The following is a 19,036-nucleotide window of genomic DNA, read 5'->3' as shown; positions in this document are numbered from 1 at the left end:
AAAAGCAAAGGATCAAGGAAACGTCAATATTTAAATATTACTAGATAAAACAAGCTATGAAAGAGTTACAGTTAAAAAAAATTTTGTGCTTCTATCTACTATGTTGTAAACACTACAGAGTAAATACTACCTACTCCACTGTCAACGCCGTTAGCTTCTGTGCTATCACAGCTTTCATTTGTTGGTTTCTCCAAAAACTTTCATTCTTCACTCCCACATGATACCAGATACCCAAAAGATATCCCAAAGAATTGGGCTTTGGGCATTTCAAAAGAAACATACTAAAAATTCTAAGATATCATTACAGAAGCAGAGATGCATTACTTATTTTACTGATTAGTTGGAGAACAAAGGATTGAGGTGTTGCCTATCAGATTGAGAGAAGAATGGTGGTCAAGGTTAGCCACGCAAGGCCCTATTGATAATGGCTGCTGACCTTACCAACGTATTTTCTGCAAATGCTGAGATGGGACAGTGTAGTCTGTTCTAACAGAATGATTAAGGTGTTCATCATTACAGAAATTACTTCTTCGGCTGTTGGTTAACTCTTCAGAGTGTGCCCTATCAAGTGCTAACAGCCAAGTTTCACATTTCCTGAAACATCTTTCTTAATTTAACTTTCATCTAAGTTCTAGTCTGTAAATGAGAAGTGCAAGTAAGAATGAGGGGTCAATTTATTTTAAGTAAATTTGTCATTAAATATCAATGTGTACAATTTCAAACATTTATAAATCTACAATTTATAGAAAAATTAATGTAATCTTAAAATTATTTGAACAGTGGTTTTCACAATTATTTACAATGAACTCAACCTACTTTTGTAGAAACATTGTTTAAAAGTACCCCTGCCACAAAGTGATCATTTCACAGTACCTCTCTATAATATTTATGTCACTTAAGTGGTGGCTGCATCAATGAAACCTAGCAGATTCAATAATTTAGAAACCGCACAATCAGAACAGTAAATAAAGCTACCATCAATTCCAAACAAAACAGAACCTTTTATAGTAAGATATAAATGTTTTCCCATTCAGCACTAATTGAAAAAAATAATTAGGAGGCAATCTTTTCTTCACTGTTTACTACAAAACTAAGTAATGTTAAGATTTTTAAAAAATTGACATTAAGAAGCTAGATTAGGTAACTTCTTATGTGACATTAAATATTTTGAGAAATTCTTGGTTTCATTGGAAGGCATTTGTAATGATAAACCTTTTTTCAGTTACAATAAGATACTAAGCAGAGATAATTCCGTCATCCCAGATAGCAATTTCTTATTAACAATTGCTAACATTTGAACTGAAAGAGATTATTGGCTTTATTTCTATATTTTTTTCTACTTAGGTATTTAACTTTTTTTGACATCCTCTTATCCCCTCAATAGGATCCCAAATATGTCTAAAATTAATTCAAAAGAAAAATAACTATTTGAATTATTGCTTGTGTTTGAAAACAATATTTACTGTAGTATTCCACAGTTTCTTCTTTTTTTAAGCTAAGACAAATAAAAATGTAAGGGATAAGAAATATAGTTGAAGTCACAATAAAGTATATTTTCTTTTATTGACATAAAACATAAATTTTAAATGTTGGCTCTTTAAGAAAAAAATTCTCCTGGTAAATATTATGCATAACCGTTGCCCAAAAATGTATACAGCTGTTTTCCAACATATTTATATACATAGTGGTTCACTTAAGACCAGCCCTGTTAGAACCTTCTGAATTTAATGTGCTCTTAATTTATAAATGGGCTACCCTCAGTGTATAAAATATATAGGCAGGTATGACAAAGTAAAAAATATAAAAAGGAAAGATGGAAGAAAAAAGAAAGTATCCTTTCCTGTAAGATCCAGACAGAAAGTCATCATAACTAGTGGGACAAAGGAAAATATCTGAAGGATTTCAGTTTTGGCAAATACTTTTCAGAAAAATATCCAAGCTGTGAGAACACTAAATGTCTATTTTAATAATTTAGTAGAAGTTTCTATTCAAACATTCAGTGAAGGTGTTGCCGTCTTCTACTATGTAGACAAGAAGACTTTTGGGGTGTCCGTTAAAATCAAAGAGCTGCTCATTTGTAACAGGTTAGTAATAACCTTTTAATCAAGTATATGTCATGCAGAGACTCAAATCCTGGTCCAATAGTGTTTGAATATGTTTGATGGAAGATTCCAATGGTGAGGATCCAAATTCTTCCTACATCTTAGAGGCAATGCAGCAGGATGTTATGGCAATGGAGGGGGTCAGCCCCAAAGGTAGCTGGTCCAACCTTAACTGTGGATGTTAAAAAAAAAAAAAAAAAACCACCAAATATTTCTATAGCATTCTTTTTGCTGCATTTTCTTTATTTTAAGCCACAGGTCTACTCGGAGGGTCATGCAGCAAGTGGCTTATAAATAAAATCAAAGTCTATGAATAGTGTCATCGCATTAAGAGACAGAATTGCTGGGTTCTTTCATTATGTAAAAAGCTCACATCTTGGGACTCCATGAGTTGGTAAGTTTTATGGAATACCTGAAATGGGGAACAAAAACCACATATGTCAATAATACATGCATACAATGCAGGAGTTAAAGCAATGAAGACGATTCAATCATTTATTAAACTAGAAAGTCCATATGATTTCTAAATCATGCCTCACAATTAAAATGCAACAAACAGGGCTAATTCCAAAATTAGCAAATATTGCCACTGTTGCTAATTGTTTACCAAGGCAAACAATTTCCAGCCCTCTCAAATTGCAGGGTATGTCATCAAAGAGAGAACCTAAATATAGTGACCACGTGCATTTTAGAAGCCTAAGAATCTAGACACATAGCACATCTTTTAGCTTAGAGAGATACCACATGTCTCAATTTTCATAGAGACAAGGCCTTTTCATGCTGTCATGATACCAAGGGGGAAACAAACAAACAAATAAATCAAAACTTTCAGCTGCAATGTTTCTTTTCTTTACTTTTCCAGACCATTGTTATGCAGCCCAAAATACTCAGGATAATGAAAAGTAACAGAACTTTTTCTAAAACAATGTGTACGTTTCTTTATAGACTTAAATTACAGTTCTCATGGGAATGTTCCACCAAACATTCCTGAGAAGCAGAAAGAACAGATTCCATATAGATTTATGTATACAGAGGCCTTTTGTAAGGTAATTCAAAGAAAAACTAACTATTTGGACTAGTGGTTGTGTTTTTGGAAACGCAGTATTTACTGTAGCATTCCATAGTTTTTTCTTCTGTTACTGATACCAAATTAAGGTATTGTTAGTACAGAAGCAGACAATTTGAACAAATTTATTCTGAATATGCATGAATATTCAGAATATGGAAAAAGTAATTTAATCTAGTTTTAAATTCTCATGCAAGTAATCCAAATTTTATCATTAAAAGATAACCTAATGTTCTGCAAATAATTTTCTGTAAATAATTTTCGTTCTACATTTATGTATAGCACTAAAATGATAATGACAAGCTAAATAAATGTTTGTCAGATCTCGACAAACAGATGTTCCCTCTCATATCACTAAAGTTTAAATTTTACATCTTAAGCTCAGGCCATTATCTTATTAATTGAGAGAGAGAATTTAACTCTCCCTAACCATGAAGATTTTTTTTTTAAGTTTCACTTTCATGGGAACATACAGAATAAGAAGCATCATTTCCATTTAAGCCAGTAATTTTAAGAAAAATTGAGCTATCATCAAGAGCAGCTTCCAAAAATGGCTATTATAAATTAATAAGATTATGCAATATATCTCATAACATGCTGAGCCATTTTACTTTTATTTTAAAAAGATTATTCAGTAGAAATTAATGTGGAAAAATAATTCTATTTTCATTTCAACCCCTTTATTTAAGCAATCATTTTTAAAACTTCAGTTCACAAAATACATTCTTTTAACTAAAACAAAAGTGACTATAAATCTTCCCTGGTTTTAGGGTTTTACAGGAACTCTGCTGACATGCTCTGGCTGAAACTCTTGCCAGAATTGAAAAGTTAAGACTTGCTTAGCAAATTTTCAGGAGTATGAAAAATAATTTGTATACATTTGAAAGACAATTTAATTAATGTCAAAACTATACTTTAACTTTCAGCAGTCTGAAAGTCCTTTCATTTAAATATTAGTATTTTCACTTTTGCTTATTGCTGCAGCTCACAGCAGAATGTAGTCCCTCTTAAATAAATCATCACATTAAAAATGTAAATAGGTTAAACAGAGTCACAGTTCTTACTTCTAACTGCCCCCAAAGATTAATTGGTCTAACTAATTAGACCTTTAATTGAGTTTCCAGCTTCCTAGACACAGAAAGAATGAAAAACACTGAAAAATTTCTGTTAAGTTATACACGAAAACATTAAAGCTAACTAAATAGAGTTGTCTAATTTAAAGAGTAACTAACCTGAGATGTACCTTGCTCCGATTAACATTACCATGCTACTCACTATAAAAAAGCCCAAGGGCAGACTACAGAAGATACTAGGGTCACCTGTGGTCATCCAAGCAGAAGAGAATTCCAGTCAAGCAAACCAAAAGAGAGACACATAATTACAATATTTGTGTTAAGAATCACAAGATAGCAAAACAAAATAAGCTATAAAAATAGTATATTCATAAAAGCTAGCAAAGAGTTATTACTTCAAATCAAAAATATAATCAATATTGAAGGCTTATGACAGTTAACAAACAATACAGATAGCATGCCACACAGCCAAGAACATAATACATATAGACCAACATTAGCCTTCCGCTGGCAAAGCCAGAGAGAGCCTATGGATAACTTTTTGGGAGGCTGTTAATTTTAGCTTTCTTGATTCTTCCCCCAAATATACTAAATGATCTATTTAATTCCACCCAAGTTCAAATTATAGGTCTTTTGGCTATGAGAGAAGAGTTATATTAGTGTTCTAAGATGAACTTAAAACCCTATTTTTTGCTAAAATATTAGTTCAGTTTTAATTTTTATTTATTTATTTTTTTTGAGACGGAGTCTCGCTCTGTCACCCAGACTGGAGTGCAGTGGCGCAATCTCGGCTCACTGCAAGCTCCGCCTCCCGGGTTCACGCCATTCTCCTGCTTCAGCCTCCCGAGTAGCTGGGACTACAGGCACCCGCCACCACGCCCGGCTAATTTATTTTTGTATTTTTAGTAGAGAAGGAGTTTCGCCGTGTTAGCCAGGATGGTCTCAATCTCCTGACCTCGTGATCCACCCGCCTCAGTCTCCCAAAGTGCTGGGATTACAGGCGTGAGCCACCACGCCCGGCCAGTGTTATTTTTTTAATAGAATTTGGTATGTAACAAAATGCACCTGACAATACATTTTAAACACATATTAAAAGTATGTTAAAAATTGTTTACAAAGCATTCAAATGTAGTCACAAACAAGAAAATAAATATGATTGCTTCAAAATTGGCAAACTGCTTTGAAACTTAAGCAAGCCTCATATTCTTCCCATAGGTAAAGATACAGGTAGCAGTTCTAATATCCTTTCAAGTTTATTAAAATAGGATTCTATCTGTATTGCTGTTATCATATAAATTATATAGTTATATAGCTTAGATTGCTTAAAGGAATACAACTAGCATTTTATTAACTGACGATTACTATTCCAAGTTTATTACACAGCTTAGAGACCCCCAAAATATTACATATTAGAGTGTTTTTCATAAATCTATTCAAAAAACATTTTCAGGCCGGGTGCAGTGGCTCATGCCTGTAATCCTAGCACTTTGGGAGGCCGAGGTGGGCGGACCACCTGAGAGGTTGGGAGTCGAGACTAGGCTGACCAACATGGAGAAATCTAGTGTCTACTAAAAATACAAAATTAGCTGGGCATGGTGGCACATGCCTGTAATCCCAGCTACTCAGGAGGCTGAGGCAGGAGAATTGCTTGAACCCGGGAGGCAGAGGCTGCGGTGAGCGGAGATCGCGCCATTGCACCACTCCAGCCTGGGCAACAAGTGTGAAACTCCATCTCCAACAAACAAACAAACAAAAAAATTTCAAACTGGCTTAAATCCACTGCAGCCTAACTGAAACAAAAACAAAGTTCTTTAAAATATAAAACTCTCACAAACCAAACTACTTTTATCATTAATGCTGATAGCAGAAATTGGAGCAATCATATCTTTTTTTTGTTTTATCAACTTTTTCTTAGCATTTTAAATTCATTGATAGTCAAGTACACAAACAAGGGAAAAATGATCAGTTGATTTTGTGGGAATTTTGCAGTTAAAATTACATCCTGAACTGCTAGTGAGGAGAACTGTATATCTGTGTGTAAGACATGGGGTTGAAGGGAGGGAGACAGGAGGATTAAAATGCCATTTTAAGGCCGGGCGCGGTGGCTCATGCCTGTAATCCCAGCACTTTGGAAGGCCAAGGCTGGTGGATCACGAGGTCAGGAGTTCAAGACCTGCCTGGTCAAGATAGTGAAACCCCATCTCTACTAAAAATACAAAAAAATTGCCGGGCGTGGTGGCAGGCACCTGTAATCCCAGCTATTCGGGAGCCTGAGGCAGGAGAATGGCTTGAACTTGGAGGGCAGAGGTTGCAGTGAGCTAAGATCGCAACACTGCACTCCAGCCTGGGCGACAGAGTGAGACTCCATCTCAAAACACAAAAAACAAAACAAAATGCCATTTTAAACATGCCAGTTAAAGTGCCATTTTAAAACGTCCAGCTAGTTAAAGAAATCATGTAACTCCACTTCTTACAAGCAATAATTAAGGGCAACTAGAAAAGAAGTCAGGGCTTACGTCTATCTCACACAGCAACTAGCACTGTGCTAGAAAAATACTTATGATTGAGAAGTTTAATTGTAAAGGGTCTCTCAAAATTACAGTCTTAGCAAGAAAAACTTTGCCACCATCTTGGAAAAGGAAGCTGAGTCTCACAACAAAAGATATTAAGCTTATTTAGGAGAAAAACAAAAGCTTCAAATAGGAACATCCGGGACTGAAAATACAGACCACAGTTATCTGTGGCAGTAGATAGTTCTGGAAGCTTTCCTAAAAAACAGATACATTAACTTTGGGGTTGGAAGGAAGGCAGGTATTATTTCATTTGTCAACTCTTCCCCATTAAAGTATATGCTCAAGTCAGGTGCGGTGGCTCACGCCTGTAATCCCAGAACTTTGGGAAGCCAAGGCGGGTGGATCACTTGAGGTCAGGAGTTCCAGACCAGCCTGGCCAACATGGTGAAACCCCGTCTCTACTAAAAATACAAAAAAATTAGCTGGGCGTGGTGGTGGGTGCCTATAACCCCAGCTACTTGGGAGGCTGAGGCAAGAAAATCATTTAAACCCACGAGGCAGAGGTTGCAGTGGGCCAAGATCGTGCCACTGTACTCTAGCCTGGATGACAGAGCAAGACTCTGTCTCAAAAAAAAAAAAAAAAAAGTATATGCTTCAATAAATTATTTGCCATTGTTCCATTCATTATGCTCCACATCTTGTATTTAGCAAAAAATAATACTATGCATCTTAAGGCTGTTTAAATGGTTTACTTAAGCTCTTGACCTTCCTAAGTGATCGTAAGGTAGAATAGTCCACTATTTTTTCTGCTAAGAGCATTTCCCAATCTATTTATAAGAGTTCGAATTTACTATGTTTGGTATATTTCTTCCTCTCTGATTCCAAAGGAATTCCCATTATGTACTTGGAATCAGCCTAGGAAGTAGCAGAATATATTCTGAAATTAATACAGTTTTCAGTTGGTTCAAGTCATAAAGACAGCCCCCCAAAAAGGTAAAGTAAGAGGAGAAGGGGAAAAAAATGAAGACTCTAGTTGATTTTTTTTTCATTAAGAAGAAACTAGAAATAATTTTACTCTTGGAAGACTAAGTTGTCAATTGAAGTACCAAGAATAAACTAATAAGGAAAGATATGGCAGGATAGAGTTAAGTATGTATATCAACCTGATAATTTACATTTTGTGTTTAGAACTTTAAAGTGTTTTCAAAATGTTAGAATCTCTGGACATACGATAACGCTTTGCTTCAGAGCAGCCTGGCTATGTGTAAATGGCTAGATACTTAAATAACTATTTAACATACTAAGAAAATGTGGCAGTAATAAACAAAAACATTTTTACCACTTTCTGGAGATTGAGTTGTAACCCAACCCATTGACTTCATCACAGCTTTCTTCCATGTAGAATAACGAATTTCACTTTCTAGAATTAGAAGGTAGAAAAAACACATATGAAAGGTAGTTTGCTGAGATGTTCTACGTACCATACTTATGATCACTCAACATTCTTCACAAATTATTGCACACATTAAACTGCAGTGGGGCTTTAGCAGGACTCAGATTTGAAAGCACATGGTTGCTGATGACTGCCAGTGACTGGAAGAGATGCTTGCTTGGAAGTTGGAGTGAAACAGGACACGGGGAGGCTGGGTGTGGTGGCTCATGCCTGTAATCCCAGCATTTTGGGAGGGTGAAGAGGGAGGATCGCTTGAGCTCAGGAGTTTGAGACCAGCCTGAGTACCATGGTAAAACCCTGCCTGTAGTACTAGCTACCCGGGAGGCTAAAGTAGGAGAATCATTTGAGCCTGGGAGGCGGAGGTTGCAGTGAGCCAAGATCACACCACTGCACTCTAGCCTGGGTGACAGAGCAAGACTTGGTCTCAAAAACAAGCAAGCAAACAAACAAACAAACAAAAACAGGATAGGGGAAATTCAGCAGGGTAAAGGAAGACTGGTAGACAGACTGCCTGCTATGCAGACTGGGCCACACACAAACAAGTGGTAATGAATTAGAAAGGGGAATCCCATTTGGTCTGCTTTCTCTTCTTTTTGGGGGAAAGAGTATGAGGAAAAGGGTATGCTGTAATGTGGGAAGACTAGAAGGAGGCGTTTTTATTTCAGTCAGAGGATTTAACAAATACTGGTTTCTCATAAGATTTGAATTGCATTCCTCTGAGTCAGCCCCATGCCCCCTAACCCCAGCATCTTAAAGCAAGATTTTTTAAAGGTGGAAATCCACAACAGAAAGTCTAAACAAAAATGAGCTTGATGCTGTACTTCTAAGGGTGGTGAACCCCATGTGGGGCTACCTTTCTCTCAAGCCTCCCAGACTTTCCATAGCACCTGAGGCCTGCAACACCCAGGAGACAAGGCTCAAGAATCACTCACTTCAGAAAGCTTTCTGGTGCCCCATTTCTATCCCCGCCCCCTCTTCACACATACCCCAGGATGTCAGCTACCACGGTGAATTTTTATGGTTTTGTCTACTGCTCCCAATATACTTTAATCTTCTGAAGGGCAAAAGAAGGTAAGAAGATAAGGCTTTATTCATCTCTGTATCCCCACATCAGTACAGTCTCTGGCCTGTGGTTGGCTATAAACAACTGTTTGCTGGCAAAATGTACTATTTATATCTAGGCGCCCATTCATTTATGGGGAGGAGTGAGGGCTGGTGACAGGGAGGACAATAGGGCATGACTGATCAACCCCAGGCTAAGGCCTTCAACACCAGCAAAGATGGCTCTCCTACGAATGGAGATGGCTGTCTTGACATAGAGCTTCCTTGCTTTAAGAGTGAGATTGGCATTTAGAGGCCATATACCTGCTCTGGACATTATTTGCTTATTATAAAGTTGATTTTTTTTTTGAAAAGTAGAAACATTTTTTGAACTTCATATTTCATCCAGTATTGCAAAAGTTAAAAATGACAGAATATCAGATGTTGAAATACATTTCTAAATCAAGGTACATGGTATACTCTGACTATAAAATTACTAGTATTATAATTCATTTTCTTATATGTTGAATGAATAAAATTGAGAAACACTGGCATAGTCTCCCAGAAAACCAAAGATAAATGCATTTGAAAGCTTATTCCCAATATCTTAAAATCCACTTCGATGCTTTCTTTTTTTTTAAGAGACAGGGGTCTCATTATGTTACCTAGGCTGGACTCGAACTCTTGGGCCCAAGAGATCCTCCTGGGTAGCTGGGACTATAGGCACATATCACCATTCCCAGCTGATGCTATTTTATGCATAGGTTTTTAAAAAGTTATAAAACCAATTCTAATATATAAAACCTTATTTTTTCTACATTTATTTAAATTTAAGAACGACATCACTACATTTTAGTGAAAGTGCTGATCACAGCTTGTGGCTTAGCTTAGTTAGCACAGTGAATCAGATATCTAATGTTCACTTACTTAAATTGTTGCTGCCTTCATCAGGTTAGTCCTGCTGTGCTTAAAAGTTACCAGAGTGTCTCTTAACCCAGCTAATTATGTCCTAAAGCTGGACCACTGGCACCAAAGATGATCTGGTATAGACATTAGAGATGAGTGGCTGATATATCTTCCTTCTCACTTTAAAAAAGGCTGTTCTAACTAGCTATACCCGACAGTGTGTCAGTATTATTATCCTACACTAAAGGACCATAAACATTAAAAGCAAATGGTTTTTAAAAAGTGATTTTAGAAGTTCTTTTGATAAACAACGATTTCTGTCATTCACATTTATTCAGTAAAGCCCAATATGCTTAGTACCCGAATCTGCAATGATAACATTTACTATTTTACTTGGTTCCTTAACTTTTTTTTTTTTTTTTTTTTTTTTGAGACGGAGTCTCGCTCTGTCGCCCAGGCTAGAGTGCAGTGGCGCGATCTCGGCTCACTGCAAGCTCCACCTCCTGGGTTCACGCCATTCTCCTGTCTCAGCCTCCTGAGTAGCTGGGACTACAGGCGCCCGCCAGCACGCCCCGCTAATTTTTTTTTTTAATGTATTTTTAGTAGAGACGGGGTTTCACCATGTTAGCCAGGATGGTCTCGATCTCCTGACCTCGTGATCCACCCACCTTGGCCTCCCAAAGTGCTGGGATTACAGGCGTGAGCCACCGCGCCCGGCCGGTTCCTTAACTTTTAACTAAACAGAAAAACAAAACTCCCATGCACTAAGGTCGTTTTCACAGTATTATCACTAAACATTTCATTATTTAAATGTACCCTCAGCATTAATCTGAGGTTCAAACCGCTCCATTGTGACGGCAGACAAATCCTCGGGTTCGAGACTCCATACGCCGACTCCTTCTGCAGCCCCTGCCGCCATAGCAGCACCTAGTGCAGTGGTTTCGGGCATCGAGGGCTTCACTGAGGGGAGAGAGTTCCATCAACATCTTTGTGGTTACATATGCCCAAAGAACTAGTTTTTCCCAAGAAACATTACTCCAGGAGTTTAAAGGAATGAAGACTTACTAACCTACTGGAATATACAGAATGTCTGCTTGTAGCTGCATAAGAATTTTGTTGCTGGTCATTCCTCCATCTACCTGCAAATGACTGAGTGGAATTCCACAGTCTCGATTCATGGCATCCAAAATCTTAAATAAACCAGTGCAATTAATGTTATAAATCTATTTCATAGTAACATCTCTGAAAATGGCAATCCTCCACTCAACTCTCAAGGCTTCCAAGAGCCTATGGAATAAATTGAGACTTCTTATTCTAGTCTTCCAAGCCCTCTTTGATCTGCTCACAGCCAGCCTTTTCTCTCACTACACCTCTGCATTCACCTTGATATTCAGCTAAGCTATACAACTCTGTTTGGTACCCTGTTTTTCTGCCTTGATGCCTATGTTTGTGCTATTTCCTTTGCCTAATGTGTGCCACTCAGCCTCCCCACAACCATAAAATTCTCAGTGCCTGACAGGGAACAGGAACTTAGGAGGTAATGACAGCTGGAAAAAGGGAAAAAAAACCCTGCTTATATTTAGATTAGTATTTAGGTAGCCGTAATATTTGATTAACTACATTTTCAGTACTGAATAAAGCTCAGGTGTTACCATATAACTTAAGAGTGATAAAAGTGAACTAAGTACAAGAAAACAGGCCCGTATTTGTTACCTCTCGAGTTTGGAAACAAACAGCTTCTAATGCAGCAAAAGCAATATGGCATTTATTGGTGAACTGAGTGAGTCCACAGATTATCCTAAAAATACGCACAAAGATTTTCAGATTAGAATGGTATAAACCAATCAATTTGAAATATCTCAAATATGAAAAGGTCAAATTTGATAGATAGAAGTGTCCAGGAAGAGAAAACTGGATATAATCATTAGGTAACTCAGAAAGTCCTTATATTTCACAATTCTGCATTCATACATGAAAAAGTTTATGATGCATTTGAAGAGATGATGGCATCGTAAAACTGAACCAATATTCATTATGATGATGTCCCTTCACTATACAACTTGCAGACATCTTGAAGATAAAAGATAACATGAATATGGATATGGCAGGGGTTATTGTCAGCTGATTCATAACTTCCTAGAGCTTAAAGTTTCTGAAATTATATTCTCCAAAAAGAAAAGGTTTTCTCAACACATTATAATTATTTGAAAATAGATAAGAAACTAATTAGTTATTAATGACTTTAGTAAATAAATCAAGATCCCCAAAAGCACACCACATTTTCAATACTTACCCTCTTGCGCTGGGCTCCCAATAAGGTGCATATAACCCCGAAAATGCTGGGACGAAGTAGCAGCCATAAGAAGTACCTACTTCTTTAGCAAGCTTTTCTATCATTAAAAACAAAGCAAAAAAAAAAACAAAAAACAAAAATCATACAAATATTGTGCATTATTAAATAAGCACACCTATTTTAAAAATTAGAAAAATTAGGACAGGGGTTTTGGTTTCCAATTCATTGGTAGAGCAAAATGTTGCTAACTACAGTAGTATGCTAGGATCAACAAAAACGAGTTTCTCCCACATTAAATACCCCCCACTAAAATGTAGCTTAGCTCAAGAAATCAAGGAACCAGATGCGTTTCTTTAAGGTATTTTAGCTCATTTCCACTATTTTTAAGGTTGCTGACTAGGAGATGAAAAAGTGGCCTCTAGTGTGTCCCTAATCAGAAATGTATTTCTGATTGTCTCACCTTCAGGCAAAGTTAGACAAGCGGATGAAAGAGTGACTAGGGAAGCTCAAACTAATTATCTATAGACTGAAAACAGCCATATTAATACTTAAATTATAGGTACCAGAGTTTTAATGCTCACTCTAATCTAAGAGTTAAAGCTCTTTCTCATCAGATAAATTTAACTCAACTTCTCTATCTGCAGCTTCTGGCAATCTCCAGTGTTCAATTTTACACTTGGATAATTCTTATGCCCTACATTGCCAGTTTATTAATAACCACCACTAATTATGACAATTCCTTGTTTTATAAGACTTCACAAAATAGTCTTTTGTATAAGTCAAACTCATACTAGGGATCTATATAATTTATGGATCACATTTGGGGCAAAGCATAAGTATTCACAGATTGCAGAGATAAAATACTGAAATGTGTCATTTTTCAGATTTTCTGACCTTTTGTTAGAACACACTCACCAATTTCTTCTGAGGTCTTTATAATTCCAAGATTGTCTCTTAGCCAGCGAATAACAGCACCAGCTATAGCTACAGAACCCTAAAGAAAAAAAGGAATCCAAGACAGAACATATTTTATCACGATCAAAGGTTTTTATTGAGCATATTCTGTGTATGACACAACCAGATGGACAGAATTCAGTTTCCATTTTGGGACTCTGACAAATACGATAAACTAGGTCTTCTAATACAAACATAGTTTTGTCTAAGTCACTAATAAAAGTTTTTCATGGGATGGGGAAAAGAAGTGAGCCTTCCAGCACACCCTTGGATTTGTCCCTATAGGTGGACATCGATCTGTTGGTCAGTTTGCTTCTTGAACAATTTTCTGTCTGTTGCTAAGCTACTGAGGTATGTTATCACTTAGAAATATATTGCCATATTATTCATAAAATTACTGGGAGAGGCCACATTAAAAGTTTTTTCAAGTCTGTTTCCCATATCTAACAGCATAGTAAATAAAAAAAATAAAATAAAATAAAAAAGCAAAGAAGCTAGCTAGTGAGTAATTTTTCTTTAAAACAAAATCACCTAGAGCTGTGGCAATAACGATAAAAACATATTTTAGAGTTGGATAAACTGGCTTTGAGTCCCAGTTCTAGTACCTAATTGCTGTGTAATCTTAGTAACTAATCTAAGTACCTTAGTAAGTTAATCTTAGTAAATTAAGTAACTTGCCTACTTTACTTAGGCTTTCTGAGCCTCCATTTCTTCACCTATAAAATGATGACTATGACAACACTTATCTAAACAAACTACTGTGAGGCTCAATATGAGAATATATGTGAAGGTTCTTACTAAATGTAAATATTGACTTCATTAATTTTTTTAATGTTAAAGTATCAGCCAAACACCAGTGACTGATGAATAGATGAAACACAGTATGTCTATACAATGGAGTATTATCGGACTATGAAAGGAATGATGTCTTAATACATGCTACAACATGGATGAGCATTGAAAACATTACGCAAAGTGAAAGAAGCCAGGCACAGAAGACCATATATTGTATGATCCCATTCATATAAAATGTCCAGAACAGACAAATCCATAGAAAAAGAAAGTAGTGGTTGCCTGGGCTAGGGGATAGGGGGTGGTTATGGGGTTTCTTTCTGGGGTGGTGACAATGTTCTAAAGTTAGATAGTGGTGACGGTTGTAAAACTCTGTAAATATAGTATTACTATAAACCATTGAACTGTATACTTTAAAAAGGTAAATTGTGTGGAATATGAATTATATCTCAATAAAGCTATTATAAAAAAATCCTGACGGCAAAAAAAAAAAAAAAGTCTCAGCACAAACCACTAGGAATTCCAAGAAAATTTTTTTAGTTCTGATAGTTCATTCATATAGATTATTAATGTATATTACTTCCACAGAGTCACTCCAAACCAAATGTCAGGTGATATTAAATGTAGGGACCTGTCCCCATTTCTATTAACTGAATTACAAATGGTAATGCCTTCTTATTGTCAGTTGTCAAGATGCAAGTAAACTAGAGAATGAATATGCTGGCATATTCCATCATTCATAGCTTCTATGAGAAGTTACTATGTTACTGCAAACCTACAGAATGCCTGTATTCTGTTTATACGTTTACACATTTTTATATATGTAGACATACATACAGTACTCTGTATTACTACATACATAAAATGGCTTTTTAACCACAAAAAGTATTTGAGGAACAGATCTGACATAGCTGTGCAAATATGACAAGGCTTTAAAAATGGGACAAAAACAATTCAACAAATACCTTACAAGGGACTCTAACACAGCTCATTCCCTGCCTAAAAGAACTTGTTGTACTTATTAAGTTTGACACATTTACATATTTAGGTACTTAGAGGGATCATTCAAGAGAACTAAGTAAAATTTTGGTTTAAAGAGATTTAAGAACTTTACTCTCAAATTTCCTTTGGAAACAGACAATTCAGAGATAGCAGCTGCCAAATATTAGTAAATATGTAAGAGTTTCTAGACCAGTGCTGTCCAATAGAAATATAAAATGAGTCACATATGTAATTTACATTTTTGCCACATTAAAAAGGTAAGAGTAAGGTAAAATTAATATTTTATTTAACCCAGTGTATTAAAAAAATAATTTCAACATGAAATCAATATTAAATTATTGAGATTTTTTTTGTACTATCTTTGAAGTCTGGTATATACTTTACACTTAACAGCACATCTCAGTTAAGACTAGCCACATTTCCAGTGCTCAATAGCTGCATGTGGCCATGGCTGCCATGGGCAGTATAATTCTAGACCTAATTGAAAAACAAAAACAAAAACAGGTGTCCCTCCTCCTTATACTCTCAAAGACACTGCCCTTAAATGGCATCTAACAAGAAATGCATACATAATTGTTTTAGGCAAGTAGAGTTAAACTATGAATTTTTAGAAGCCACTGTGCTAGGAGTCTAGTAAAGTGATTTTGTGGCACAGCTGGTGGGACTTTAGGAAACCACATGCTGATACACCTCATTTCCATTGAAAAAGATAGGATGTGACATGCTTACACCATATTTTTAAGAGGAAGCAATATGATTTTAGCAAAAGGAAAATCAAGGTTTTGATTAGAGGTAACTAGTTGAGAATCAGAGTATCATTTAGATTAAAACAAAAGAAAAAAAATACATAGTTACTGTTAAGGCTCCAGGAGATAATTGTTTTAAATTCTGTCATCAGGAATATACAGAAGTGACTAGTTTCAATATAACACAATAAAAGGTAGATAAAAACACTTATCTGAAAAAAGTAAATAATTTTGCTGTCAGGATATAATACATGGTATGATTTAGCTTTTAAAGAAATAAAAATGAGAGACACCTCTAAATTCACAAAAGACATGTGGTCTTCTGAATTCAGAGGCAGGAAATAAAATGGAAGATGGTTGGCCAGGAGCAGTGGCTCAAGCCTGTAATCCCAGCACTTTGGGAGGCCGAGACGGGCAGATCACGAGGTCAGGAGATCGAGACCATCCTGGCTAACACAGTGAAACCCCGTCTCTACTAAAAAATACAAAAAACTAGCCGGGCAAGGTGGCGGGCGCCTGTAGTCCCAGCTACTCGGGAGGCTGAGGCAGGAGAATGGCCTCAACCCGGGAGGCGGAGCTTGTAGTGAGCTGAGATCCAGCCACTGCACTCCAGCCAGGGCGACAGAGCTAGACTCCATCTCAAAAAAAAAAAAAAAAGGAAGATGGTATAATGCTTCAAAGTTGGACAGGAAAAGAGTATAGCAGCCAAAACCTAATGTGATAAATAGAAGGTGACGGTCTATTTGTTATCAATTAAGTTGCCATAAGTTACATCCTAAGTATAAAGATCCAACACTTTAGTATATCATCTACAAATTTGAATCAGCCCTTGTTCTAGGTTATGACTCCCTGGAAAAGATGCATGCAAGCCTAACAGTTGTACACTAAGGGAGATGCAATGAAAGTGACAGGGTGTAAAGAATAATGAATTAAATTATAACAGGGCAAGAGGAATAAATTATTTTAAAACTAGACACATAGCCTGGAAAGTGAAAGGCTAAGAAATAAGCTATACGAAGATTGAATTAAAAATAATCAAGTAGATCTGATGTAATGTCATAGCAGGCAAACACATTTTTCTTCAAAAGCTCCTTGACATGAATGCCACTGCCACTAACAGTATAAAAATAAAGCAGGATATTTCAGGATGCAGTAGAATTGTAGCTTACAAGGCAATTAGGGTGAAAATTGGTGAGTATGAAGAAAAATCATGTAATGTAAAGATTACCCTAAATTGCTTACAATCATCCATCAGGCATAGCAAACACAGTTTTGTGTATACTACAGTGCCATGTATCTGTACATATATAATTTATAATGTAGTTAATTTGTATATATTATATTACAAATGCAGTGTCTAACTCTATAGCATTTTTAATTGCATAGAGAAAAGGAAGAGTTGAATTGGAGCAACATTATTTTTGAAATGTGACAGATTTCATTAATACTTCAGTAACAAGTTGGGGAACTACAATTAAAAGCATTTATTACTCAGAAAGTATACTTTTCAAGAAAGAACATTGTAAAAGTTCATAAACAATGTTTATATGCTTGTGGCAGATAGACTTTTAATTAAGGTGGCTCCCATGATCCCTGCCTCTTGATGTTCATACCCTTGCATAATCACCGCCTCTTGAGTGTGGTGGTATCTGTGACTTTCTTCTACCCAACAGTACGTGTCAAAAGTGATGGGATATGTGTGGTGATGTGTATGTGCTTCCATTACATGATTTACTGTGCCTGTCTTGCTGGATATATTCCCTCCCATCCTGACTTTAAGGAAGCACACAACCACAAGGAACTGAATTTTACCAATAACCTGAATGAACCTGGAAGCAGATTAAACCTCAGATGACAGAAGAGCCTCAGTCAACACCTTGACTGCAGCCCTGTGAGACTCCGAGCAGGGTACCGAGCTAAGCTGTGCCTGGATTCTGAACCCATGGGAACTGAGAAACAACACATGTGTTGTTTTAAGCCACTTAAGTTTGTGGTAATCTTGTTACACAGCAATAGATAATCTATTACATAGGTTTATACCTAAAATCGGGATTTAGCTCAAGAAGGATGAAAAACTCTAAAAAGGAAATCTTAATGCTATAATCGTTAAACCATACCAAAGAAAAAATAAGGGAAGAGACATTTAAAGAAACCAATAAGGCGATATAGGGAACCCTCTTTGAAGTTCATATTTAAAAAGAAAAAAAATGGCCTAACATAGGATTCTGTATTTAAACAATATTTAATGGGTACGTATTATCTGCCAGCCTGCTGGGACAGAGTGGTAAACAAGATAGACAAGTACCCTGGCCTCGGGAAATCTATATTCTAGCGACAAAACACAGAACATGGAAGTCTCAAGTCATAAGCTCAAGTTCATAATCACATTAAAAGTTCCCAAAAGGATTTTTGTGTTGTGAAACAGTATTTGGAAAAAGAAGGGGAACAAGGATGCCAGAGGGAAGGCAGAACCATTCAGTGGCTCTATTTTGCTCCAGTCTCTTCCACTACTGAGAAATATTTTCCAACTAGAAAGGGTGGGACAAATTTAACCAGTTTAATATGAGTTTAATGTCACAGAACAACTTAAGGATCATGAACAACCAATTTCTTTTTACAAATATTGAAAATGAGAATTTAGAGGTGTTAAAATGTCAGGCCTTAGTATCACCTGCCAGGGGCTTCAGAGAGAGAAAAAGAGTTCTCTTGGTGATGAAAAAGAAGATGCAGATGCTTACATGAGCAGAAATAATGAGTTTGTACTTCAAAAATCCCCTTTGTTCTAACCACAGAGGATAACAGACACTATATAAAAGAGAAAACTGAAACAACATGCTGACTCAAATACAGAATAACATCTATGTGGACAGACACGGAAACACATAACCAAACAGGACTGAAGCCACGAGCATGATGGCTTCTGATTTATTTTTCTGTATGTGTCAGGGAGTAGGAGTGGTGGCTGGGAACTGGTTCCTCCAGAAGAAAGGGGTCCAAAATGTTTTGTGTAAGACAGGGAATAGAAAGAATCAGGCTCAATGCTTGAAGCCAGGGGCTAGGTGGCGCTCTCTTACTTGTGTAGGAATGTTAGAAAA

General features: G+C 36.4%; 1 protein-coding gene across 10 annotated transcripts in view; it reads right to left on the bottom strand.

The window, feature by feature from the left end:
• Positions 1-656: 656 nt before the first annotated feature.
• Positions 657-19,036, bottom strand: part of GK (glycerol kinase) — a 79,495-nt gene continuing 61,115 nt past the window's right edge. For 4 of the 10 annotated variants that reach the window (XM_050775130.1, XM_050775132.1, XM_050775133.1 and 1 more), the window contains 8 exons: positions 13,363-13,441; positions 12,448-12,544; positions 11,868-11,952; positions 11,224-11,344; positions 10,971-11,114; positions 8,094-8,174; positions 4,401-4,487; positions 657-2,514 (listed from right to left, as the gene is read on the bottom strand). In XM_050775130.1, coding sequence (XP_050631087.1) covers positions 2,504-2,514; positions 4,401-4,487; positions 8,094-8,174; positions 10,971-11,114; positions 11,224-11,344; positions 11,868-11,952; positions 12,448-12,544; positions 13,363-13,441 — 705 coding nt within the window. In that variant the 3' untranslated portion in view covers positions 657-2,503. Of the gene's footprint in view, positions 2,515-4,395; positions 4,488-8,093; positions 8,175-10,970; positions 11,115-11,223; positions 11,345-11,867; positions 11,953-12,447; positions 12,545-13,362; positions 13,442-19,036 lie in introns of those variants that run through there. The other 6 variants (XM_050775138.1, XM_050775134.1, XM_050775139.1 and 3 more) reach the window with 4 other exon arrangements.

Source organism: Macaca thibetana, chromosome X (assembly GCF_024542745.1).
Source record: "Macaca thibetana thibetana isolate TM-01 chromosome X, ASM2454274v1, whole genome shotgun sequence".
NCBI lineage: Eukaryota > Metazoa > Chordata > Mammalia > Primates > Cercopithecidae > Macaca > Macaca thibetana.
The sequence above is the reverse complement of the archived record's forward strand: the minus strand, read 5'-3'. Positions and strand labels throughout refer to the sequence as shown.